Source organism: Vidua chalybeata, chromosome 6, assembly GCF_026979565.1.
Source record: "Vidua chalybeata isolate OUT-0048 chromosome 6, bVidCha1 merged haplotype, whole genome shotgun sequence".
NCBI lineage: Eukaryota > Metazoa > Chordata > Aves > Passeriformes > Viduidae > Vidua > Vidua chalybeata.
In genome coordinates this window covers 7,352,772-7,380,225 of record NC_071535.1, presented here as the reverse complement: position 1 = coordinate 7,380,225, position 27,454 = coordinate 7,352,772, and the positions used below count along the sequence as shown (strand labels likewise).

Below are 27,454 nucleotides of genomic sequence, written 5' to 3'. Positions count from 1 at the left end.
CTTCCCTGGAACCAACACAGGGATGACTTTCTTGAGTGGGAGGCAGAAAATAAATATCCAATTTATATTAAACAAACAAAAAAGCTGCTGTAAAAATAAGGAGACTTGACCTGGGTCTGGGCCACAAGGTCGAGCCGGATCAATGCCTTTTTAGTTTTAAATTGAAGGCATTCTAATAATTTGGGGTAAATGCAATAGAGCACTGGATTTGGCGGGTTCTTGTTATTCCTGAAACACTCACGCAAGTCTAGATGTGTCCTCACCCAATCTTGAAGGGTTTATATATGTATATTTCTCAAAGGTTCTCATAACTGCCAGTAAATGACAGCTCAGGAACACTCCTCTGCAGTCCCAGCAGACAATGCTCCCTTATCCTTACATTAAACCACATTCTGACAGCATTAAAAGTCTGTACTATGAAATTTGAAAGCTCTTAATGAATGATGTACAACTAGGGATGGATGATTTGCAGCATCACTGAACTTAAATAAATTGGTACAGGTCACATCAAGGAGGCTTCTTTACATTATTTCCCCTATCACTAAGCTATTTTTTCTCCAACTGTATTTTGCAGAGTGAGGATACAGGAGGGTTAATTGCCATACTGAAATTCTGGCATTTTATTCCAGAATTCAGAAACTAATGAACCCCAAACTGGGATTTTTAACAAGAATACTCATTTTACTAATATAACAAGCTAGAAAATATTTTAAGTTGGCTTCTCTTGACTCACTGGCAGAACAGGAATGAAAGGGGAAATGATTCACCTCCTACAGAAGGAAGGAAAGAACTAAGGGATGAAGGAATGAGTTTTTTTGCTAACCTCACCCTAAGAAACATGACAAAAAGTCCAGAGATGCTGAATGAGCAAGGAATGACTGTCAGCAGCAGCTCCTGCAGCAGGCTGGGGACACAAGCCATGCCAGGCAATGGCTGGGTGGGAGCTCCCTTCCCAGTGGTGCAGAGCACAACCAGTGTAACACTATCCATACATGCTTCAGAGCTTAATGCAGCTGTATTTTGAGAGGTATTAAGCCTGACAGACGTGAAATAAAAATGCTGTTGTATCAGGGGGATTGATCTTCACAACAGTCTGAATAATAAGAATAAGCATCAATTCCTGACAAACACCTGACAGCTTCTGTAAGGACAGGTTTGGGAGAGTTGGGGGGAGGGGGGGGTTGCTTTGTTGAGGTATTTTTTGTTTTGTTTTGGGGCTTTTTTTTTTTTTAAGAAAAAATTATTCTTTCTTCATCTTTCTGTCCTAGCTCAGTGTCAAGAGAAGTGAATTTCAGGGTAAAGTAATAACCTGCTGCATCGTTGCCTGGACCCCAAGCTGGCTCCTGCCTCCCAGTCTCTCAGTAGCATTTCCTCAACTCTGCATCCTCTCCGAGAGTGGTGTTACATGCAGAAGACGATGCCTTTTTCCTCCTGTGTCCTCACTTACTGAGGAAGGAAAGACTGCTGGTCATCACATTTCAGCATTCAGACACTGAAACCACACACTCTCCTTTAAAACATGTTGGGTCAGATCCATTTCTCTCGCTTTCTTGCCTCTGCTTTATCTATTTATTACAAAAGGCTGCTTAGCTCACAGGAACAGCAGTAACCTGCAGCATTAGCCAGGTTACAACACTACAGGCTTGAGCAGATCCACTCCTCAAATCAACTGTGAACAAGCAAACTCCAGTGTCAGCTCCTTTCAAGGTCATTCAGGAGGCTCTCCCACAAAGACCTAACTTTAATAAGGAGATGCATGACTTAAAAGGCAAAACCTTGGAAGCCTTGAACTCATTTTTTTCCTTGGCTTAGCTTTTTGTAAATAAAATGCTAAACATAATTGGTATAAGCTTGTCCCTCTAAAAGTTACAAGATTGGAAAATACTGGTAGGATTTATTTAAAGTGGAGGTACTTATCAAATGTCACCGTTTTCCTGTTCAAAATGAGTAATCATTTTGATTAACCTTTGATTTAAATTATTATATACCACAGCAAAGCAGAAACACACATGAAAATACACTCCAAAGAACTCTCAAAGCACAGATCACATAAGAAAACAGTTATGTCCAAGCGGTTAGAGAATTTATTCACCATGTACATAATATTCAAATGAACAACTGACTCCACACACTCCCACCACGTGTACCCAGGAATCACAGTGTAGCCTGAACCCTGCAGCCAACATGAGACTGCTTCCATACAAAACACTAAATAATACCAAATAACAACTAAACTATAGAATAAACTCCTAACTACCATCTCAGCAAGGAATCACCGTATCTTCTGTAAGAAATTTTATTCCAGGTGGGAAATCAGTGTTACCCCTTTAGTCACATATAAAAAGAAGGCCTAAAGCAGCACAAGAAAAGAAATAAAATTGAATATCTCATTTTGAGTAAATACACGAATTCCAAACCCTGTAACAGGATTCAAAGCAGAGAGAGAAAAATGGGATATCAAAAGTAAATTAGACAAAAAGCCTGATTTTGAAAAATAAAAATACATGGTAGAAAATTAAAGCATATTAAAATCTCATCTGAAAGAACCCATTTGTAGAAAGAATGATCATCAAAGCTAGCACAGAAAAGACTCTCAAAAGCTTCATATCCACCAAACATAGGGATCTGTCCCTCATCAGGAGCTTTGCTTCATCACCAATTGCCAACCTGTAGGCACTGGTTGCAGACACCCACCAGCCCACCAGACTCCACTGCACCACTTGCAGACAAGGAACTTTTAAGGTATTCATTCCCAAACTTTTAAACTATTACTGCAATGTCATTTTTCTTAACAAAGAAGGTTCTGAACCAACAACTCTCTTCTTGACCCAGTGAATCAAAAGTGCTCTAGCTTTTATTATCACCTGGTTTAACTAATACAAAGGTTTTAAGATGCTCAGGAATCCCTTAGATTATTCAAGCTGAGCTTTGTTTCATGCTGGTTTGGATTGGCCTCAGTCATTTGGGAAACATGAGCTGATGCTCCTCCCCTCCACAAATACCAGTCTCATAATGTAGAACTAAAAATATTGTACATGGAAAAACCCATTTCCCTTGGTTTTATAAAAATCAGTGACAAGCCATGGCCAATGTAGAATAAGCATTCATAGAATCATGGAACCATAGAGTAGTTTGGCTTGGAAAGCCAAATAGCTTTCAAAGGTCACCTAGTCCAGCCCAAAGAACAGCTTTCACCAGACCAGGCTGTTCAAAGCTCCATCCAACCTGGCCTTGAACACTTCCAGGGATGGGGCATCCACAGCTGCTCTGGGCAACATTCAGACTCGCAGCTGAGTTTGGAGCACCCAGCCTTACAGAGCAATAACCCCATCCTGGACACCAAAAAGGGACAACTACAAACAAGGGTGGAGGCTGAGGGAGGCAGCTGAGGGACTCTCATTGTTTCCCCAGGCTCCCTTGGCAGTGTGGCAATGCAGGCCCCTCCAAAGCATCAAAATTAGGCTTCTGCCCATATTTTAGTCTCCAGGGAAATATGATTCCAATTAGAGACAAGAAAGCACCAAGCAATTTATCAGGGTAAACAAGATGTCGCATGCTAGGCTGCAAAAAAGCATCACATACATTCTCCCTAATAAAGAAGATTTTTCTGGACTTCTGACACTCATTGAAAACCTAACAAAAATTTAGCTGGAGCAGATGCTAACTAGAGCAGGAATTTGAGCAGCAGAACAAGTCCCTGGTACTGAAAGGGCACAATTCCCAATACCAAAATTCCAAAGCACAGGTGGAGCCATGCACCAAGCTGTACTGGCAACATGGATAGTCAGCAAACACAAGGGAGACCGTGGAGAGAATCTGGAGGTGAATTTTCAGATCTAATCATATCTGAGATCACTACCAAGGGTTTTTGTCATACTCATAGCAGGCATGATTTGGTTTGCTATTATATATTCATATGGTCCCATTCAGAATAACCTTGTTTCATTACAACAGATTCCACTGTGCTTCACAGTCCTGCTTCATTTCTTCCAAGGCAAATTCTTCAGGAATTAACCTGACACATTTACTCCCCTGATAATGGATCCTGTCTTTTCTGATATCATTACCAACTTCAAGCACAAAGCAAGAAATAGGCATAAAATTTTTTAAAAGTAGTGACTTGAAAGCTTTCTTGTTTCCACATTTTCTTGGTACAACACATTTCACTTTACATGTAATGTTGTAAAATTCAGCTCAAGTAAATATAAAATAAATTATTAAGCTTCTAACCAAATACTTCCAGTCCTAAAAACTCTCTTTATTGAACTTGAAGTGCTTCAGTGCATAGTACAGCTCTAACTACAGTTCAAATTTTAAGAAGCTTGAAGCAGCAATTGTTCTTTTTTTGGAGTTCAACATATTATTCTTATGTTTCATATGCACAGAACATTAGCGAAGATAAACTGTGCAACTGGTAATTGAAATTAGAGTTGCAGCATCTATTATGGTAGCATCCATTGTGCCACATCTTCAACACACTGGGAATGAAAAGGATTTTGCATATGAAGCACCAGTCGTGATACTCACTGGAACAAAAATTCATTAAGAAATGGAATGAAATACATTTACACAACATAAAGTTTCCTAAAATTACTTACATTGTCATTTACTAGTCTTCTACCATCTTGACAGATAAATTAAGTAAACCCCCAGTACAATTCTGGGAGATATGTCTGAGGAAAGTCAGGCTTTTTCTAAAGCTTAAAAAGTTCACAGTAAAGAAAAGTTTTGAAAACATCAGTTTCCTTCTGAAAATGCAGATGTATATAATAACTGCCCACCTAACAAGAAGAAACCTGCATGATCTTTGGAAGAATTCTTTGAATTACCTTCCTACCAAAATTGCAGAATTTACCAAACATTTCTGAGATTTCAAAATTAGAATTTTTGATAAAATAAGACTATACTGTCTTTGAAATCCAAATAACCATTAAGTGATTATAGTATCAACAAAGTTCTAATAAAAGGGCCACCAACTGAAAGACTATCCACTTCAAGCATATTCCTGGGACCTGCTTAGCATTTCAACTCCTTATAAATTTCTTCCAAATCAACAACTTTTTACAAGACTGTAAAATTTGCCTATCATTATCACATCAGGAAACAAAAGCTTTTCTTTATTTTAACTGATTAACACAGTAACTGCTACTTTATGTGATATTACAAAAAAGAAAAAATACCCAGACATTGCACCCTCTCGGGTTGGGGTACCCGTTCTTTAGGGATAATCTAAAGCCTTCTGTGTGGAAATAACAGCACAGACTATTTTAGAGCAAGAAGCAATTAGAAAGTTGGAAATTAATATCAACTTCCTATTTCCAGAGTGCTGCAGACTGTATATGAAGATAATTTCTAAGACACATGACAAACTTGGCTACATCATCTGTCCAAATCTGGTGTGGTAAGTAAAATAACTTAAAAGGAAAGCAAAAAAGATATTTATCTATATATAAAAAAAATTTTCCATTTTTATACCGGTACAGGAGCACTGCTTTAATCACCAAGAATGAGTATTCATTTCCCGTCCTGTATCTTGGTACTCCCTGTACTGGCATCTTTTAATTAGGATCAGGACTAAAGTAATAGCTCTTTAAAATCTGACTACAACTCCAATGAACTAAAGGACTGGATCAAAGCCTGGTTATCCACAGTGATACTGCAGTCAGACGCAGCTTACTAAATATTTCAAATACATAAAGATAAATATGCAGGCCTGTAAATCACTACAAACCAAAACAAGAGATGATCTTTAAGGTCCTTTCCAACCCAAACCATATGATCCCATTTCTGAAAATGCCTCCTGGAAAAAGACAGATTATCTGCTTCATTCATTTTCTAATGAGCAATGTTCAGGAGTTTTATTATTATTAATTGCATATAAATTATCATGATTTTTGTATCCCTGGGAAAGTATTTAGCCATTCACCTCTCAAAGGAACAGTGCTGAACAAAAGGCAATGAATGCAAGGCATATAAGAACAATGTAGAACACAGAAATTTATGCATGCCATTTAAAAGGCATGGCATTTAAAAAAATCAAAAGTATGTCATAAATCTTTAATTATAAGGAAAAAAAAAGCCCAACTAATGTTTGTCAAGTCCTTGATAATATTTAAGCAAGAGCACTGCCTACTTCAGGAGTGCAAAATCTTCTTAGCTCACTTATTTGCATGTATCCTCAACCTCCTCTGAAGTGTTCTGCTGCAAAATTCATTGTATCTGAGATCTGCTAATCATCATCAGGAAACTCTGTTATGCATCTTAAGGATGTACTTTAGGTTCTCAAGAGGAAAAATAAATACGTTTTATTAGCTGCTTTTGGAAAATACTGATTTGTATTTATTTAGAAACCTTTTCAAGTTGCACCACTGTTAAATTAAATATTTATGGCATGATTTTCCAAAGAGTTTAACACCTGTTAAGAGTTTTACATGCCAACCTCAACAGGAGTTCCAAGGGCCCGGCATTTCTGTAAACCTCAGCAGTGACAAGGCTGGGATGTGGTAAAGGAGCTTGAGCTTGGACGTCACTGCTGAGCTCTGAAACGCAACCAGGATCCTGCCCAGCCCCTGCTTCCCACCCAGCAATGCATTTCAGACAACTGAATTGGTCCTACTTTACTGGAAATACCAGAAATATGACTCATTAACACCTGTTAATTGCAAATAAAACATAAGCTAAATGCTGTTAAGTTAATCCTCAATGCATCTTCCCCGTCCTTTGCTAGTGGAAAAGCTACATGCAACCTACAGGGGAGCCTGACATCCTCAGTGAGTCAACAACTGGAAAGCAAAGCTTTTGATACTGAGAATGAGAAGTTGAATGAGGATGAAGCAAAAATACAGAATAAAGAAGAAAGTATGTCTGATACACTGTAAAAATCCCTATCTGGTGACAGTGGGGCCAGTGACTTTGACATTTGGTTTCTCAGCCCAACTGAAGTTGTGCCTCTGGCCTCACTGTCAGATGAAGTTAAAATAAGGGATTAGGTTTTGCCATCCTTATTCTCCTCAGCTTCTGAGGGATTTGCAATTACTATCCTTCCCAGCATCATGTTTTCAGGTACCCCATGTATCCTGTTCTTTCACAAACAGATGTTTTCTCACACTGTGTAGGTGGCTGCCCTCCTGCCCTCCTGGGTCCCTTACCCAATTTCAACACATGCCTAAATCTGAACAACTGTGCAAAGACAACATTTTATATTTCAAAATTAAATACCAAGATTTCCTTGTGACATTTGGCCTATAATTCTGGCAGTAAATAAACAGGCAATAAATAAATAAATAACATCTAACTAAAAAATTACTATATGTCAAAATTATTCAAATGATGATCCAACGTGACTTCATAAACCACAGACAGATAAAACAGTTGAATATTGCAGATTGGACACATCAATCTCCTTATACATTTTACTGCACACTACAAATCTGCCCAGCAAGCTGAGTATTTCTCTCATTAAAATAGGAGCTTTCATGACACTATAAAACATTTTCAAATGCAGGCAAGAAAACCAACAAGAATATTTACCGTAAAGCTTTGTATTTGTGTCATCAATTAACAACAAAAGTTTGGAACAAAACTAAAATAAAAGCTAATCAAAGCAGCTAGCTGTCAAAACAGATGGGAACTATAGTTTTCAAATCAAGCAAAAAGGAAAAGCTTTCAAACATTTAGTGTCAAGTCAGCTCATACACACAACTTAAAGGAAGGACTGCAAATGTCAGGATTTTATGAAGAAAAGGTGTCACTGACTGATAGATTCACATTTATGAATTACCAGTGATTTTGTGGGTTTTTGGCTTCGGGACGATTAACTCACACCAAAGCAGACCTCTGAAACGTGAACTATAAATAAGGTGTCGCCATGACAGTGCAGGCAAAATAAATAAAAACAGAGCCTCGACATTATTTTAGCCTCAAACAAATGCTTCAATCCCTACATTGTCTGGCTCAGAAAGATACATAGACAGTCTCACAGACAGAGATATAAATGAACAATTGTAGTACCTTTTTCCCACACTGTTTACAGGGTTGGCTATATTCCTACTGGCAATAGATTTTCTTCTTGACAGCTTCTTGGTGTTGGTGCTGTCATCAGTGCTGTCATCCTCTTTCTTTGGTGTGTTACTTCCTTTGCTGTTCAGGTCCCTTAGCACATTATAATTAATTTTACTTGAGATTTTCTTCTGTTCTAACATCTTTTCAATTGCCTCTCCTGCTGTGCTGGCTTGAATTGGCTCCCGCTTCTTTGCAGATTTCTTTGGCTTAATTAAAATATAAAATTAGTGATGTAGATACAAACAAAGTTTCCATGAAGCAGAGGGGCAAGCTGGAATGCAGCAGTCCTGGCTCAGGTGCTCCTGATGTGGGGGATGCAGGTGATGTGCCCAGGCTAAGCCAGTGCTCCATCTCCTGCCACTCAATGGGATCAAAGGGTCTCTTTTCTCCAAGAGATGAAGGTTTGCTTTTCTGCCAAATGCCCAGAGAGTTTATTAGAAATTCTTTACTTATTAGAGATAGAGAAGAAGGGACATTTTTCACATATGAAAAAAAAAAAAGGGGGAGTGAACTCCTGTTACAGGAATGGGGACCTCACAGCATCACCCAGCATAGAAATAAAGAATCCCCCCTGCTAAAACTGCCTTTAAAGCGAGAGCGAAGCTGGGTCATGACTCCCCAGAGCACTGACAGCAACACGGAACTGCGGCCGTGTTTCAGATCAAATCTGAAGGCAGCGTGGGAAAGGCTCTGCCCAACTCCTCCTCCACGCAGAGCAGGAGCAGCAGCAGCTTCCCAAGCGTGGGCTGGCATGGGACAGGGAGCAGGAGGCTGCAGGCACGGGAGCTCTGTCACCTGCAGCTGCCTTTCCCAGGCACAGGCTGTGAGCCCAGCTGATGCTGTGCAGAGCCAGGCAACCAGGAATGACACTGGAGAACATTTCCAGCCGTGTCCCATGCCTGGGTAGGTACGAAAAAGAAAACAACCCAGAACCTCTGTTTCTCATTTGGCATTTTCCTATTCAAAGGAAGGTTTTAACACCAAGCTCTGCAGGAGATTTATTTTTTAATGGATAATAGCCCCTCTGTTTACCTACATGGGTCAAGTGCTACCTTGAAATTGGAAAGCACCATATTAATCAAGTTCTACTCGAGCTGTCAGAAACAATAAAAGGTTAGAGAAAAACTCCTGTGTTGTCCGAACAAAAAAGTGGGTGTTTGGGCTACTTGGCAGTGCCAACGAGTTATACAATTTTGAAAATTGCTGGTAGACTGCCACGTCTGCATAAACGCAGGATGAATGAGAAACTCTGAAGTATAAAACAGTGTTTCATTGTCTGGTTTTGTTTTTATTGTTGAAATACCTAGGGGAAGCAGGAAACTCTGCCTTTCGCATTAGTCGGAAAAAAAGATAGAGGATATACACGCTAAAAACTAACATGGTTTTAGCTGCATGTGGAAGATTTGAGTTGTCACTTGCTCAATTACACCAAATACTAATGCTGTAAATCGTGAATATACGGCCAATTAGGCTGCTTTAAACTGCTAAACATGGAGACAGGACATGCCATTTGTTAACATAACCATTGCATTCTTCATGAAAGGTAGAACAAAATACCCCTTCAAGTGACTGTAACAAGGATCTGTTCAGTTCTTCATAAAGAAATCATTATTGTAAGAGCAAAGAAAGCTACTGAAGTTATGGCAAGTACAAACAAATTCCCCATGCACACGTTAAAAAAAATCAGACGTCTTAAAACCTGTATTTTAATAAGCAAGCAATTAGAACAGCAATCATAAATGCAAAGAGCTAGCTCTGACTTTGACATGCACAGAATTTTCACATAATAGCAATTTAAAATAAAAGTTTGGGCAAGAAAGTGTTTTACTCACCACCTAAAAAAATACAGCCTTGCAATTCAGTAACAGCTAGATGTACTGTAGCTTTTGCTCCTTTAGTGGTGACCTGTACCATTATGCCCATACATCTACATGGAGCTGATCAGCAGATATAATGAATTTCCAGGACATTTTCAAACAGACACAATTAACAGTTAATTTAATACCTTGTGCTCCTTATAAATGCCAAGTTCTTTCTCTTTTGCTATTCTTGCTTCCTTTTCTGAAAGATGACAAAAGGGTAACCAGCATGAAAATTACACAAGACTGCGTATTTCAGCAACACCAGCCAAAAGGCAAATTTCAGTCCTACATATTTACCTTTTTGTTCTTTCAAATAATCTGCATTTTCTTTCATCCATAGCTCTGTTTTTATCTTAGCTTCAGCTTCATTAAGTATATACTAAAAGAGAAAACAAATTTATCTGCTTTCAGAAATCAAACTGAAAACCACAGAGCAAAACTGAACTGAAAAACCACTGGCAAGGTCATTTCATATTCCATTTTAAAAAATACATTAAAAGAAAACATGAGTGACATAAGACAATCAGAGAGTATTTCTAGTAACATCTGAAGCTGGCACAAGCAATAACTTGTTTTCAAAAAACACTGCTTGGTTTCCAGACTATGATGAAGTGACCAACATGGTCTGTTAATTAAACAAAAATGATCCTAGGTTTATGATCTTTTTCAGATGATACAAGAGGTTATCATGACAACGTGGTTGTCTGCAAGTAATTCTGTGTGTTGATGGTGGTCTGTAATTCAAAACAGGATGGCAACCATTGCCCTGTGCGACCAAAACAAAAACATGTGTCTTCTGGGTAGGTTTCTGTGAAGCTTTACACAGAGATTATTAGTTCAATGGCCACATCTGTGTGAAGGAAAGCAGCTCAGATTGCTGGAGCTTTAGCCCTCTAGATTTCAGACAGCTGGGTTCAGTAAACACATGTAGACGTTCTGCAGTTAACTCCAACTAGTCTCAGTAACCTCTTTAGTGGGAATGGAGCTGTAAAACACATCTAGGACTATTCAGATGAATCACAGAAATAAATAGACAGATAGGTAGCAATTACTTAATTGCAGATGACCTAAATGTAAAAAATAACCCAGTATTTAGCACAATTGCCAATTAAACAAAAGTTCTCTACAGACGATGCTGTTTGGGAGTGAGAAACAGCAGAGTGGAGAAGACAAATGAGGTCATCCATCATGAACAAGACACTTCAGTTTTAAGCAGTGCACCTGAGACTTGCAAAATTATGTTTAAGTGCAAGAAAAGCAATCTGAGGTTTCTCCATCTTTTGGGTCTGAACATTCAAGATTTTCTCCAAAGTAAGATGTACATCTAGGATTTCAATAGCCATATAATATATCCAATATATATCCAATATATATCCAAATAATTCCAATCGAATGAAACTAATGCAGGGAAGAGTCCTTCCTCCAAGGGCTAAGCAGGAGAGCAAATGGCTGTGCAAGTCCTGGTTTATCAGACCAATATTTTCACTCTTTCATCTGCTTCTATTAAAAGTCAGCCATAACAGTAAAATCCACTTATCCCTAGCTCAGTTATTCATCTCTCTTAGGCTTTAAGAGATTTCATAATCTTGGACTTACAGTATTACACTCTATTGCCACAGAAATGAACATGAAGTCATAAAAGCAGACTTATGACCTCATCACAGAGCCTAGGAAGAGTAGAAAATGTGTTCTTCCCTTGTGATTGTTTTAATTATGGACTGGCTATGGTGAAAAACCTCAGCCTTCCTGCTCCCTCCATTCAATGTCTGCTCAGATCGTGAGACTCTAATGCCCAGCCTAGCAAATCCCACCTCACAGCTACATTTTGGAGATCAGTAATTCCTGTGCAACCTCATCAGTCTCAGTGATTTTGTACCCCAAAATGAGTTTTTAGCACTGGCATTATCTGTTCAAATGACACTGTAAACCAGGGTGGCAGCTGGAGAGGACATCAGGCTCAGAGAGCTGGACTGTGGCGTGTCCAAGTGCTGACCAGCTGTGTGGCCTCCAACGAGCCCTTTTCCCCAGCCATGGGTCTGTCCCACTCAGTCTGTATGTTAAATGGTATTTTTTGCTGCCACACAAATAAAAATAAATCCAGAAAACATAGTTATTTCAGCATGTTAAAAGCAAGCAGCAGCAGCCTCATAAATATATATGTAACTTGGGCAAGGAACACCAAATTCACAGGTTTGCATGAACATTAGATTTCAGATCACTGAAATTGCTCAAACCTCTCTATAGATCAGAGAGAAGAGGCAGTTGCAGAGAGGATAAACCAGGTAAAAACCATTTTGTTTTTCTCAGATATCCAGACAACCAGGATAAGACACACCAGGGACAACAGGGCACCTTACCCGATCTATTTCACTGTCGTCGATTCCACTCAGATCTAATTCTCCATCCCCTGTATTCTCACCTAGAGAAAAGAACACATTTTAATCAGCCCATATATTTGTCCAATACCTATTGCAACTTAAGTACTGCAGTAATGTAACACTTTAGGACTGTCCTTCAGAGATTTGCATCCTTCTGCCTTCATCCAGGTGGTTTAATGTGTTGCTGAGTATTTTCAATGCAGAACTTCATGCACAGAAATTCACCACATTGGATTAATTTAAAATTCAGGAACCATTAATTTAAAATTCAGTCTTCATCACTACTAAAAATCTGCCAGAGACTTCCAGTCGCCTTTTTTTCCACCCATTTTAATTTACAGCCACAAATGTTCAGCAGGAAGCTGGGGAAATCATTTCAAAAAGATGACCACTTTTCTTTCATCATAACAAAAAGTTCTCTGTTGGAGCATATAGGTCAGTAATTTATCTGTAAATTATGACTTAGAAAATATTTTCTATTTTCAGGGAAGCAACACAGACCGCTGCTGAGTTACACCATGGCTTTCTTCTTGACTTTCTATAATTACAATTTCAGTGCAATTTTGCTAGTTTGATAGTTATTAAGACTTCTGAAAACAAATTTTCAAATATTCCATCCATTAAAAAGCATAACAGCACAGAACTGAGGCTTAATTTGGGACTGGAACAGCATACAGCTGCAAAACCTGATTTTCCACATCACATTAAAGAACTATAGTAATACACTATTAATGTAGTCCAGGTAGAGAAGAAAACAAATTATTTAACAAAGACTTATGCTGGGGAATGAAGCAATCATCTTGGTCATCTCCATTACATCTAATAAAGATCAAACAAGGGATGATCTCATTAGTTCACTTGCAGAAAAATATAAGCAAATTAAGTTTCAACAATCAACAATAACAAATTAAAACCAAAGTGGTGCAGAACAGCTTGGCATGTCCACAGCTCCCACTCCCCAGTACTGGGCATGTGCCTCCCCACAAACCAAGATATTTGAATGGATGATTCCCCAGCCTGGTGCTCCTGCACAGTGCTGGACCAGCAGAGGGTCATGCCACGATCCCATGGCAGATCATGGCAACCAGATGGTAAAGTCAAGCAAAGCTTGGAATTAAGAGCATCCCCAGAAGATGAAACAATTATATGCTTGGCAAAAGTCAGGGGTTTAAACCAGTTGCCTGAAATATGTGAAATAATAGGGCTGGGAATCCAACCAACACACCTGGTTAGGAATAAAGTCTGAGCTTCCTGGGGGGGGTGCAAAGGGTATGGCTGCTCAACTCAACAGACATTCCCTGGGATCAGCCACTGAGCACTCACAAATATCTTTTCAAAATCCACCTTAACCAACAGAAAGTTTTATACTTTCCACCCCAAGTCACAAGCAAAATGAGATTTAACCCCCCAAAAACGTCCCGTCACAAAGAACAGCATAGAACCACAGAATTGTTTGAGTTCAAAGTGACCTTAAAGATCATCTTGTTCCAACTCCCAGCCATGGGCAGGGACACCTTCCACCAGACCAGGTTGCTCAAAGCCCCATCCAACCTGGCTTTGAACACTTCCACGAATGGGGCATCCACAGTTTCTCCAGGCAACATATTCCAGTGTCTCACCATCTTCACAGTAAACAATTTCTTTTTAATATTCAGCCTAAACCTTCTATCAGTTTGAAGCCATTCCCCATTGTCCAGTCACTCCATGCCCTTGTAGAAGTTCTCTCTCCAGCTCTTTTGTAGCTCTTTAAGGTACTGAAAGGCTGGAGATGGGTCACCCTGAAGACTTCTCCAGGCTCAATAATTTCAGTTTTCTCAGCCCCTTCTCATAGCAGAGGTGCTCCAGTCCTCCATAACACTATGGTTTGATTTTTTTTTCCTGAGATTATCTCATAAAAGTAATATCAGGTTTACCAGTTCAGAAAATGTGGTGCTAATTTGACCAAAAAGGCTTTAAAGAACATTTTTCACTGTCACTACATTTATAAAGTAATTGCATTAGTCTCAGGCACCAGATTTACTTTACAACCCCTTTTCCCCAAAATACTTTAGAAGTGCAGAAGAATTTATAATAACTACATAATTGATCAGTACATATGTTTTTCTTCTGGTCTGATCTCTGCACAGTGCAGTAAGAGCAGAACTGTCTGCACCAGTGCCAGCAGCTCCTCATGCAGGCACCCTGCTACCAGCCAGGACATGGCCAAGCACTCCCTGGCTTCAGGATGGGGAGGAAAAGCAAGGTGACTAAATACATAATGCAACTGACTGATATTTTTTTAGCAAAGCAAAATCATTCAAAGCATGGAGAGGAATCACCCAAGGGATTGCAGGGTATTCTTCAAGACAGTACTGTACATCTCTCCTGCTGGAACCGAGACAGAAACTTCCAGTGAGCAAAATGGCTGAATTTTCACCAAGGAAAGGCGCAAATACTGTAGCCCAGTGTCTGAGACACCTTCCCAGGAGCTGGTCTACCTGGGTCCAAGAAGTGTTCCATCACATAAAATAAAACGCTCAACAGCAGAGTGCAAGGGGAGTGCAGACCAGGATTACCTGGCTCCTAGGTTGGAAGGAGTTCATACAAAAATGGGACTTGAACTGGGTCTCCCATAACCACCAAGTTGTAGGACAGAAGGGGGGGATGGCCTCCACGTTAAATGCATTATCTACCCCTTGTTTCCTCAAGGGGAGGATAGTTTTTTAGGGAGAAAAACCCCAAATTTTCAATTTGGTTTACCTGCATGAAAAAAGGATTTATTTTTCTTCACTATTCATTGTACCAGATAAACTAAATCGGCCACTGTCAACACAGGCTTGGAATTATCAACAGAGAAAAATGGAGCCAACCTCGAAAATCACTAGTGAATTCTGAAAATCATAGGTTAGAAAACCAAAACTTGGAAGTGGTGATGGACATACTCACTGTTTAACTTTACATAAAATTGATCCCAATATTTATTGTAGTAAAAACCGCCAAAGCATCTTAAAAACAATAAAAGTATCCCACTGAAATGAAGCTGTCACTGCTTTTCATCATTATACACCTTGCTCCTCCTATACCCCGATATATTTTTGGATCAGAGGTTTAAAATTTAATATGTCACAGTACAGTAGGTGCCTGTTTTCTTATATAGCCCTAACATGCCAGACTGAAAACGATGCAATTTCAGGCACCATGAGCAATTTCACTTGTCATTTTAAATATAACTTGTTAGTGAATTAGGTGCCAGTTTTTCTCATTGGATCAATTAGCAACAGGGACAGAAAACTCATTCTCCAACTGTTAAATTGCAGAGAAGAATCCAGAAGCAAGTTACATGTAATAAGCATTTCTTAGACCCCTGTAACAGCAGCAGAGGGAGTAATTGTAGGATATCCCTCTGCCTGCAAATCTTCCTTTTTCCTGCCATGGCGATAGGCATTCATTAAATGAGTTTTTCAGAAGCGAAGGTGCCTTCAAATCCCTAGTTTAATGCTTTCACTGAGAAAAAAAAATACATGTTTCATTACAGACTGCCACTTCAAAATAAAACACATCCATTTTGGCATGAAAATTTCCATGGCAATAGTTTCCAACAGGAGCAGACCCTACCAGCCACAAATATTTGTCTGCTTGATGCTACATGGCTCACTGCAGGGCATGGAAAGCAAACCCATTGCTTTTATATATACCAGAAAGATCTTCCTAGCTGCTAAACTTTTCAAAGTGATTTCTTAATTATCATTTTCTCTTTTAATAAAAGGGTCGAAATGAAATGTTCGACGAAATAAAAACACAGATGTGGCCAACATCTGGTCCAGCCTCTTAAGAGCTTATTTAAAAGCAGTAGCATCACGTGGCACAGCTCTGAGACATCACAGATTTCTTCTGTTAAGAAAAACAACCACTGTACTGCAGGGCACAGGCAAAAAATAAGTTGGGCATTAAGAACAACAACACTCCTCCCCTTCCCTCCAAATCCAGTTGTTAAATGAAAGGATCACCAGGAAGAGCTTAGAGCAAGGACCAGCCTACTCCATCCTCACCCAACACCTCTGTAACAAGTGGAGGAGGATGGGCACTTCAAGAGCTTTCCATCAAGGTACTGAATCAGCTACATTCATATTACCTAAAACCATCAATCATCCAGCAAGCTCCCCAAAAATTTAAAAATAAACTCCCCCCCAAAGCCCTCCCTTTACAGCCTTCTAACATCTTTCCAACCAATTCCAGTAGACATGAGGGCTACAATCAGACACTGGGGATTAGGTCTGTAAACCTGTAGGATTATTTACTGTTCTTGTCATTACTAAATACACACTAAATCGTCTTCTAACACACCCTCTGCCCCTCTCCCTACCTCTGTGCAGGCAGTTAAATGTATACACAGTGCACTATTATGGGGATTTATTACAGAAGAATCATTCCACCCAATGTATTTTAAACCCTACATTTTTAAAAATTGCCACGTGAAGAATATGTTTTTCTGTTTCTATTACAGGAGGCAGCACTATTTATTGCTCTGCCCAGATAAGAGGATTTCCTTACAGACAGAAATGGAGGCTGAACACTTCCCAGGAAATCCTCTAGAGCAGATATAATAGAAAGGCACTTGGTCCTCTGGTCCTATGCAGCAAATACATCCTTCACCACACCAATTCATAGCAAAGAGTTTAAACAAAGAACCTTTCCACCTATTTGGCACAACACCAGACACTAAGCACCTCCAGTATTCCAGAAATACTTTGGAGCTAGAGCACGACAAAATCTGAAAAGAGTTGGGAGATACATTTTCAGCTACAAAAATCCTTATGCAACAAACCAAACAACCTGAGGCTGGGGCAGCAGAAACACTGGGATTGATTGCTGCTCTCCAGGGAGGGATTAAATCCAATGGGAGCCACAAAAAGCTCCCGCAGACCATCGAAGGGACCCAGTGGGCAGAAATGCTTTAACATCTCAAATTGATGAGCGACGTCGGTGCCACTTTGGGGAGTGCGAAGGGAAGGCAGTGGCTTAGAGACAAAAAAGGAACTGCACAACCACACCAGGATATAATTGATTAGCTGATCAGAACCCATCTGGAGGGGGAGATAACTGATTTACCAGAGGGAGTGAAGGGAACAGTCATTAAGGATGGGTAACCGGGAGGGGAGCGGCGCCGGGCAGACAAAGTGCCGTGGTGATCGTGCTGCAGGGACCGGGCAGGGAAGAGAAATGGATGTGAAAATGCTGCAGCAGCAGCAGCACAGGATGAAGTACAAGGATCAATGGGTGTGCAAAGGAACACACCACACATCAAGGCGTGAGCAGAGTCTGTGGGGCCATGTGGGCAGAGAACACTGAGTTTCACTAACACAGGGCAGGAGTTTCCCTCCAGAGCAGACTGGGAGGTAATCCTGGCTGTTTTAAGCTGCTGCCAGCCCCACTGCTCCAGGTAAGGCGCCTCTTTGTGCAATCCCAGCCTGCCCTGCCATGCTCCCATCCCACAGCATGCACCCTGCAGCTGCCAAGGGCTCCAGTTCCCCCAGCTCACCTTCGGCAGCGCAATCACGTGCTGTCACAGAAGAAGTACTCCACAAAAACAAAATGTAAGGGCAGAGCAAAATTAATTGCACTTGCTGACGAAATAAGGTCACAAAACACTACATGTATGCTCATATTTAAGAGAAAATGTTTTTCACTTTATTGTACCCGGAGACACCTTGAAAATTACAGTCTACTCCTTCACAGTGCCAAATCAACACCAGGATTTAGGTCTGGTGGTGTACGGAGCACACGAGGCCATGCACACAGCATAAAGACAAATGAAGTCTGTCACTTTATTATTTCCTTCTGCCAAGGCAAGGTTAAGGGGTCCTCTCCAGCCAAAGCCAAGTTTCCAGCCTGCTAGTTCCTCAGAGAAAGCAAACACATCACAGCGCACAGAGCGAGGCCCCATCTTCCCAGAAGCATTGATTCCTGCCCACGAGGGATGGTGGGGAGCACTGCCGGCTGGCACCGCGCTGCCCGGCAGTGCCAGGGCACACAGCCCTGCCTCTGCAAGGTGCCCACTGGCCAGCACCTCACACTGGGACCGTAAGAAGAAAGCCCAAAATGGTGCTAATGAAAGGCAAAGAGGGAAAAGGCACAATTTAATAAAAAACCCCAAGGAATTCCACATACCATTGCAGCTGTGCAAGGTCAGCCTGTACAAAAGCTGGGATGTCCAAGCTCATCAGCTATTTCCTCACTCCTCTCTACTGAAAATAGGACTTTCTCACAAATCAAAGCAGAGTAACAGCTAGGGCCAGCCCTGTCTGGTTTGCAGGCACTGCACTGGGCTCATCTGCTGTAAGCAGAAGATTTTCCTCCAACATTGGGCCCTAATGCAGCGCAGAACTAGAAACTCATCTTTATTAAGTGCCTGCTTCCATTTCCCCACACTGAGACTCAAGCTGCAGATGCTCTGTCTGTCCTGCACAGCTGAGTGACACCCTATCAGCCTTCCCCTATCAGCCACCTTCCTACGGCGGTCTCAGAACCATTACCCTGTCACAGGAATGGAATTTCAGATTTCTGTGCTTAATGATATATGGGAATAAATTATGAGGAAGGCTTTTTCCTGCAGTCAATCACTCTCACAGAACTTTTATTAGATAGTGAACATATTTTTTATAAATTAAATTTCAATTTTGAAAAAAAGAGCACCTAACCAGCAACCCTGCTGCTTTCCTGATAGCACATCCATACTGAAACAAATGCTATTGTTTCACCTCAAAGTCCATGGAGGACTAAGGAAACCACATCCTCATATTTTATATCCAGTTAGAGGTTATACCACTTGTCTAACAGACATGGAAACTTCTTAACTTGAACTTAATGCTTCGAAGAAACAGTTAATCTCTCCATTCTTTCCAGAAATCCTCCCTGCAATATGTATTTTTTCAAAGCAGGTAGTACAAAACCAGTCCAGCAATAAACAAAATCCTTCTGATTATGAAGAATTTTCTTTGAAAAGGTAAGCTCATGTTCATTGAACTACATAGCAACATAAAAAGCCTTTAAGAGAAAAACCCTTTCAATCTCCCAAAATAAATACAGCTTAAAATGAGGCTTTTGAACAGAAGAACACCTTGACACTGTCCTCTAAACCAGCAGCAGATGTTCTTCTTCTGGAATAATGTTCATGTTCCCCCAACACCTCTGGAAAACAATGAAAAAGAGCATGGTTTGTGCAGCCTACTTGCTGCAACCTGTCGTTCTCATCTGAGCTCGCAACCCCACTGCCATGACTGAGTGCTCAGAGAACAGCAGCTCTGAACAGTATTCAAAAGAATTCAAAAGAATTATCTTTTGCTGATGGAACCAATAACCAATAATCAAACTGACCAATACTCACCTAGAAACACTAACTACCACAAATGACATTTTTCAGTGCCAAACTCTGGAAACTGTAAGAGCTCCCATGCACAGACACAACTCTTCTCCAGCCTGTGATTTCTGCACCCAGCAGTGCCAAGAACGACCATGGCACTAGTGCCGAAAGTGCCACACACTCACACCTCAGCCTACATTCATACATCCACCCCCTCCTGCCTGAACAGTTCTGGACTTAAAACTTTTTAAAATGAGAACTATAGAGACAGATTTCCCCTGCTTATTGTGCTTTTCCAGCCGATCACCAATTCCCTGCTGTATTTTCCTCCTTTGCCTTTTATGCTGTTCTTGGCATCTTTTCTCCCCTTTCCCTTCCCCCAGCCTCCGTTTTTTTTTTGGTGCCTTCTGGCCTGTATTTTCTGCATTTTTTTTAAATCTGTGCAGGGGGATCCAAGAGTAACAGTTTATACAAAGGGAGAGACCAAGGAGAAGAACTGATCAGCATCTCAATCAGCTCCCCTCTCCAAACCCCACAAGGGCAGAGCGCTGCCGTTATCTCTGGCAGAGGGCGAGGGCAGTCCAACACCCTGGAGAGCTGACAGCAAAAGCAGCCAGGCTCAGATCCCACTCCAGCTCGCCCTCCCCATTCTGACAGACCACTATGTAAAACAGCAAGAGCACTTTACACCCGAGCCAGCCACAAAGGGAACAGCTGGCTTCATGTTTAAGTGCTGAAGCAGCATTTCTGTAACTCGCCAGGTCTTGCTGTGGGCACTAAATGTTCTGCTGTCCATCCCTGCAAGCCCAGGATCCTTGTCTGGCCAGCACTCAGCCACCCCAGCATATGTTTGATTGAGAAGTAAATCTCCTCCTGTAACCCCCCAAATCAAGTAAAACACAATGGTGAGCTCTGCACTACAGAGAACTTAAAAGCAAATCCTAGAATTCTGCTTGGACTATTATAGTTGTGGGTTTTTTTGGGTTTTTTCTTTTAATTGTGAATCAATTTCTGTTCCACCAGGAAAAAAAATTTATACAGCCATATAAGTATACAACATACACAACCTGATCTAGTGGGTGGCATCCCAGCCCATGGCAGGAAGTTGAAGTAGATGATCTTTAAGGTCCCTTCAAACACAAACTGCACCAAAGAGCTGCTCTGGGTCAAGACCAGCCTACTAAAATAACTTACCCAGATGAGCAAGAAAATGAAATGAGTTGAACTTTCCACTTATAACTTGCATCTAGTACCACTTACCATCTCTTAGCAAAGATGGGCTGATTTCTACCCTCTCCTTTGAGGTTCAGAGCTCATCTATGGTAGATCTGGCTGGTAGACAAGCCACCAGAAGCCACCCAGACCACAGAAATGCTTCAGCTGAAAATTATTAGCATTAAGACAACATCAAAACATAGAGTATGAAATTATATACCCAAGTCTTTATTTAGAGGAAAAAAATCAATTTGTATCCAGGCCATTTACCACACGGTCTGGGCTGGCTGAATGGTGAGAAGCTGTTAACTGAAAGAAAATTATTAGGTAAGAAATTTCTCATTTTGTTACCCAGCTTCTTTCCTTCATTGCTAATGAGAAATAGCAAACAGGGAATTACAGAGATGGGGAGAAGAAAGAGAAGATAAAAAATTATTCTTATTATTAAATAGAACAACAGACAAGAGAGAAGAAGCTGCCCTATCAAAAGCAAGGTGGGAACCTGGCCCACAGGAAATGGGGCTGGACTCAGAGCAGAGTTCCATGTTGCCACGACCATCAGAGACATGGAGCAGAGAGAAAAGGACACATAAGATCCTGACTGGTTCGGTGATCAGGATCACCAGTTGGGGTTTACAGACATGGAGGTAGGAGATACTTGGTTTGAGTTCTTAAAAGGTGTCAGCTACAGAAATGGAGATCTGTGGTGAGAGCGTCAGCCACTATGCCGCGGAGACCTGCAGCCAGCACAGACCATGTTTTAAAATAAAAATTACAGCAGTTCCACTGTTTCTTGTTAGATGAAGTGCTATCTTTTTGTCTCTGACTATGCCTAATGGCAGAGAAACATGTAGGTGATAAAGTACTCCTCTGCAGGAACTCCTCAGGAGGGTGGGCTCCGTCCCTCACCTCCTCCTCCTCTGCCCTGCAATGAGCCTTTTCCCCAATGCACAGCAGACAGAGGAGAAGGATTTTAACATTTTGCCTGCAGCAGCTCTGAGGCCTTGGCATTTGGACAGACTGATCCATAAGCACTGCACAATTAGCATGTGTACTCCATATGCTTGAGATCCATCCATTACAGTGCTGCAATGCCCTCTGACACCACAACTCTCCAAAAGAAGAAAGTTGTGGAGAAGTTCCTGGAGAATAATTTATCGTATCCTCCAGGAACAGTGGAAGAAGGCACTTTTGTGCACAGGAGGTTGTGGTGGAGCTGGAGAAATAACCTTTTCCCAACAAAGCCCAGCAGCATGATTCACCTATAAAGCACGGAGCCGGTTTCAAAGCCAGCCTTTCAAGCTAATGGCTATCAGAAAGGCCAGCCATCTGCTTGTGCAACCTGTCCTTATGATTAATCTCACTTATGATTAATCTCAACATCTGACTTTTATATAAAGTTTATATACTAACAGCACTATACTTCATATGTCATTTTAGCTAAGTTCTGCATTGCTGATTACAGTTTCTCCTCAATCTGGCCATCCTCTCCAGGTTACAGGCACACAAAGGACCCTGCTTAAATGCTGATTAGGTGCACAGCAAAGCAAAGACTTTGGAAAGATTTTACTAAGTCTCAAAAACCTAGTAAGCATTTCAAAGAGCTTACTGGAAAAGACAGGTCCCACATCCTCATGTAATTAATTCTTTATTTAAATATATTAGGCCTCTATTTAACACGGTGTTCCAGAGGCAGAAAGTAACAAATCTAACAAATCATGTCTCAGTCTGGAAGGACTCATGGCTCTTTCTGCCACGCAGCCATTTTATTGTACAGCATGTGACACAGTATCAGAGTTGTTCTTTAATTAACTGAATAATGATACTTTCTGTGGAGCTCAATCCAGGTCCTCCATAATACACAGTATTATGGCACCCATTTTCAGGAACATGAGTACATGTCCACAGCCCACTGGGAGAGAGTGATATTCTTTTCTTGTATGAGTTCATTTAAACACATTCAGCACCACAGGTAATACTCATCTCTCTGAAAACAAGAAAGTTTATTTTGAATTAACAAAACCAGAGTTGTCTTCTGAAAATAAGTTCTGGATAACATTTTACTATTTCATTACAAAATCCCACCAGATAATGATTTCAAATTCAGATCTTCTATTATCTATGGACTGGACATTTACTTATATATTATTTCTTTTATTTCTTTAGGTAAGAATAGATGGATTGTTCCTTATGCTAGTTTTAACTAGGCAAATTCTTTCCACAGCAACCTTTAGCATCATGAACTGTGCAGTGAAATGAGCCCAGGATAATGAGCTGACAGAAGGGACCGGTGAGGGAAGAGCTTGCAAGATGCACAGACAAAAGCCCTGTCTCCTGAAGGAGTAAGATTTTAAATCTTGCTAGCAAGATAAAGCAGAGAATACTAAGTCCAGACAAAACACTCCCATGCAATTCCCTTCACGCCATCAAAACCAACATAAAAATCATTAAATGCTAAAATAAAGCCAAGCAAAGGAACATTTCTGTCAGCAACTGCCAACTGAAATGAATGACCTGGGTTGAAAGCATTTGCTGATGTAGCTACAAGTTGCCACAAAGGCTTGAGGGTTGGGGCAGCAAACTGGTCTGTGGAACAGCTCAAACCAAGACCGAGGGGTTGAAGCTGGAGCTTTGACACTCAAGGGCCTTTTGGGAGCAGGAGCACCCGCATCCCTCTCTCCAAACTGGGAATAACAGACCCAACATCATGCCAAGTCACTACCTCAGGCAGCAGTGGGAAAGAACCCAGGAATTCTGGCCTTTGGCCAAAGGAGGTTTGCAGGTCGATGACAGCACCTTATAGCTCTGACACCACTGGCAGGCACCAGTGGGGCTGTGCCAAGACCTCGTACCCCGGCACCACCCAGGGAAATCCAGAAAAGGAGCACCCAGAGGCTGTGCCAGAGGCTGCAGAGGCACAGATCCCAACATTTGCATCCACAAAACTTTAATTCTCAAGGTGTTTCTCAGCTGCTACCAAGAGACAATTTCACCACGGCAGTGACACTGCAATCAACCAGCTTGGCTGACCAAAATGACGCATCTATTGGCCATAAAAACTTACAGAATACATTATTCTGCATTTTGTCCAAAAGGAGAGGGCAGATTTGAACAATACAAGTCATCTAAATCACAGCCTTAATTGTGCTGGCACTTAAAAAAAAAAAAAAAAAAAAAAGGAAACAAGAAAAACAATTCCAACCTTTGTGTTAATTTTAGACGTTACATTTTCCTTCACATTGTAGTAAAATCAACATTAGAAATCTTTGGATGAAGCAAAGAAAGTGAGGAAACTTGCCAATTTTTGAAGAATCAACAATTAATGTTATAGCAATTAATTCAGAAGCATAACTACATGATATTGTAGGGTTCCCTCTGTGTTCTCTCCAAGTGATTGCTTAAAAAAATTTTGAGCCACAAAATGAAGTAAAAAATGTTCTGTTTATTTTTTTTTTTCTAAATTACCAGCACTGCAAACTCATGCTGGTATTTGAAAGTCAGTCTGGGCTCTCCTAGTTATACATCCTTATTATCATAAAGATTCCACAATTGGAAATTACTTTTCGTGACACTTAAGCCAAAAAGAAAATAGCTGTATTGCATCTGCAGAAACAAAAGTAGTAAATTGTAATAAACATTCATCTTTGTCACTGGCTCTGCCAACCAATCTGTTCAGCACGAAGGTGCCATTTTTACACAGTTGCTTTATTACTACATAATTATTGATGGATCAGCCAAGTGCTCTCTCAAGGAAGACCAATCTTAAAAACAAGCTTGTTAAAAATTTAAGTGTAAACCTTGGGATAGAAACTAGCAGTTAGGTTTCATCTGATATAAACTTTTAAAGAGGAAAAAAAAAAAATTGGAGGGACAATTTTGAAAAATGCTACATTTGAGGCAGACATGAAATTGAAGCAGACAAGAAACTTTAATGTGATAGAAAGAAAGAATTTGGGACATCTGTACTGAGAATAAGCTGTAAGAAGCAAGAGGAATTATCAATCTAGTGATGTGCCAGCTCTCTGCATTTCAATTGCTTCACAGGCCATACCATAAAAATTGTTTGCAATGAAAGAAGTATGAAGCATCCCTAGATTTTATTGCTCCCAGTGATATTTCCCCCATTTATGTGTGTACACCAGTTGTAGCCTTTCAAGTACAACACTGTTTCATATTAGTACCTGTTTAAATTACCTGCCCACAAACATCGTTCGGTGTTCAAAATGCCTCACTATTAAATTTTCTGTTTCAGTCAAAGTACTTCAAGAGTTTCTATCAAGCTTTCAAAGGCAAGGAAGTTTCATGCAGGTTTTCTGAAAGTCAAGATAAAGCAATAAACTTTGAATTTAAAAGGAGGCTTTTTCAGGAGAGAATTTGGCATACCTTTTTGAATTCCCTCCCCACCTTGTTAAACCAAACTTCTTCATTGCTCCCAGATTTCTAACTGTTGCATTTCAGGAGCTGAACTTCCAAGCACCAACCTTACTCTCTAAAAAGACCCTGCATGTAAAGTGACCTTGGGCAAGAGCATACCTGAAATTGCCAATTCCAAGTCACTGATAGACTGCAAATTTTTTCCAGCACTGGAACCTCAGCACAAGCACAAATGCCACTCTCAGCCTCCAAAATACACGTTCTTTGCTGCTGCAAAGACATGCTCTGAAATGCTCCTCCAGCCCCAGCTGTACTGGGGGAGCTGGTTCCTTCCCCCACTGTTCCCCTTCCTTCTGCTTCCCCCCCACCTTCCACTGCACCTGCCAAGGCGTCACTCCCTAACACACATCCATCAAAATAACCCTGCCATTAAAAAAGCCCACACAAGCCTGTGACATTTTTGACAGAGCTGGGTGAGGGAGGCAACCATACATGCACTGATGCCAGCAGATAGGAGAGGGATGAGCCAGTAAAGCAAGGCACTTCTTAACCTCAACCAACAGCACCCACAACATCCCAACATATCTGCTCTGTCTTAGACTGGAGGCCAAATGCAAACAGTGCAGCATAAAACAGGGAAAGAACTTGGGACAGGAGCTTTAAGGTAGTCTTGCAGCAGCTACCAAGCCATGAGACACAAAAACAGTGCTCCCACTAAGTGCAAAGAAGTCTGGGTTGAAGTGAGAAGAGAGACTTCATGGAAAAGCAACTTCTCACTGAAGTATGTTTTATTTAATGGAAGCCACTGCCAGAATATAATACTGCCACCAGTGACATCATTTCATGTTCATAAGATGCTACTGCGTTTCAATACATGACTTTGATAGTAGTGTGGATCTGCATTTTTCACTTTTAGCTGGAAATTAATAACCATTAAGCATAACTCCCCAAATCAGCCATTTGCCCTGATCCCATGCTAGTGTTAGGGATTTGGTCACAGAGCACTATCTTACTTCCTTCCCATCTGTGAGCACACAGTGGCTTCCACACCATAACTAAATCAAAGCTGGCATGTAAGTAGTGTATTTGCTGAAAAATGGTACCCTTCTGCCCCCTGCACAGCTGTTTACTTCTAGCTTCTGTGCTTATACCTGTCTCAAGAGCCTTGTTCCTTGCTCCAAATTTCTTTCCAGGTACTACTTAACAGCATTATTTACTCACTCTTATTTCATATTCATTCCCTTATTCCTGCTACACAGTTGTAGATATCCAGATCTTTCGTAACAGAAAACAATTTCTACATTCTTATGTGTACAAGTGTGTTTCAATATGAGAGCTGAGCCTTACCTTAAAACTGCTAACTTCAAAAATAAAGTATCTTCTGCTTCCTTTCAGCAAAACTTGGCTGCAGAAACTCCCTAGAGGCAATTGTTTGCAATTTTCCCTTAATTTGCAGCTACCCCTCCCTTGGCAGCCTGCCAGCATCTCCTCCTCTGACCGCTTGGGACATTGGCCCAGCACAGTCCACCCAAGCCGAGATAAAAGATCGCAATTTTTGCTATTAATAACCAACCCAAAGTTGTTCTTATCTGCCCACTTCTTCAGCTCTGCACCACTGCAATTAATGAACACCAAAAACTCTACCCATAATTTTTTCAGCGCTGCTGAATGCATTCTGCTGAGCGCCTATGAAATAAAATTAAATTGAAAAGCTGAAGAGTACAGTAGCCTCATGTTGACAGGTCACTCTGATTCCAGGTCAAAGCAGACTCTATATTTGGCTGTTTTGATTGTAATTGCTTGCAGGATAAAAAATAAATAGCAATTATCTCATTGTCACCCAAGGAAAAAAGACCTAATAAATGAACCAATCCTAAAGTAACATTGAAAAACAAATTATTTCAAAAGCAATCAGCAGAAGTAAAATTCAGTTTCCAGGATTGTTTTTAATTGCCAACAGTGTCAACATTAATATTCTTCCTATTGGATAATAAATCCCTCTCAGTTATGAAAGCATTTAGCAAACTAAAAATGTCAAACTACAATTATACAAGGCTAAACTCAGGGCTGTTTTCATCCTGAGTCCACAGTGCCACAGCTGAAATCCCTAATTACAAGGGTCATCTACACAAGTCGCAGTCCAGCCCATGCATCTTGCCTGCTGTGACAGTCCCACAGATTTAAGACCAACAAACAAAACAGATGAAGTGTTTAGGGGTGTGATG

At 40.7% G+C, this 27,454-nt stretch overlaps 1 protein-coding gene across 1 annotated transcript in view; it reads right to left on the bottom strand.

Moving 5' to 3' along the window:
• BRF1 (BRF1 RNA polymerase III transcription initiation factor subunit) overlaps positions 1 to 27,454 on the bottom strand; it is a 172,505-nt gene that overhangs the window by 35,602 nt on the left and 109,449 nt on the right. The window contains exons 12-15 of the mRNA XM_053945059.1: positions 12,281 to 12,342; positions 10,221 to 10,302; positions 10,067 to 10,122; positions 8,011 to 8,267 (exon numbers count right to left, since the gene is read on the bottom strand). Coding sequence (XP_053801034.1) covers positions 8,011 to 8,267; positions 10,067 to 10,122; positions 10,221 to 10,302; positions 12,281 to 12,342 — 457 coding nt within the window. The remainder of the gene's footprint in view (positions 1 to 8,010; positions 8,268 to 10,066; positions 10,123 to 10,220; positions 10,303 to 12,280; positions 12,343 to 27,454) is intronic.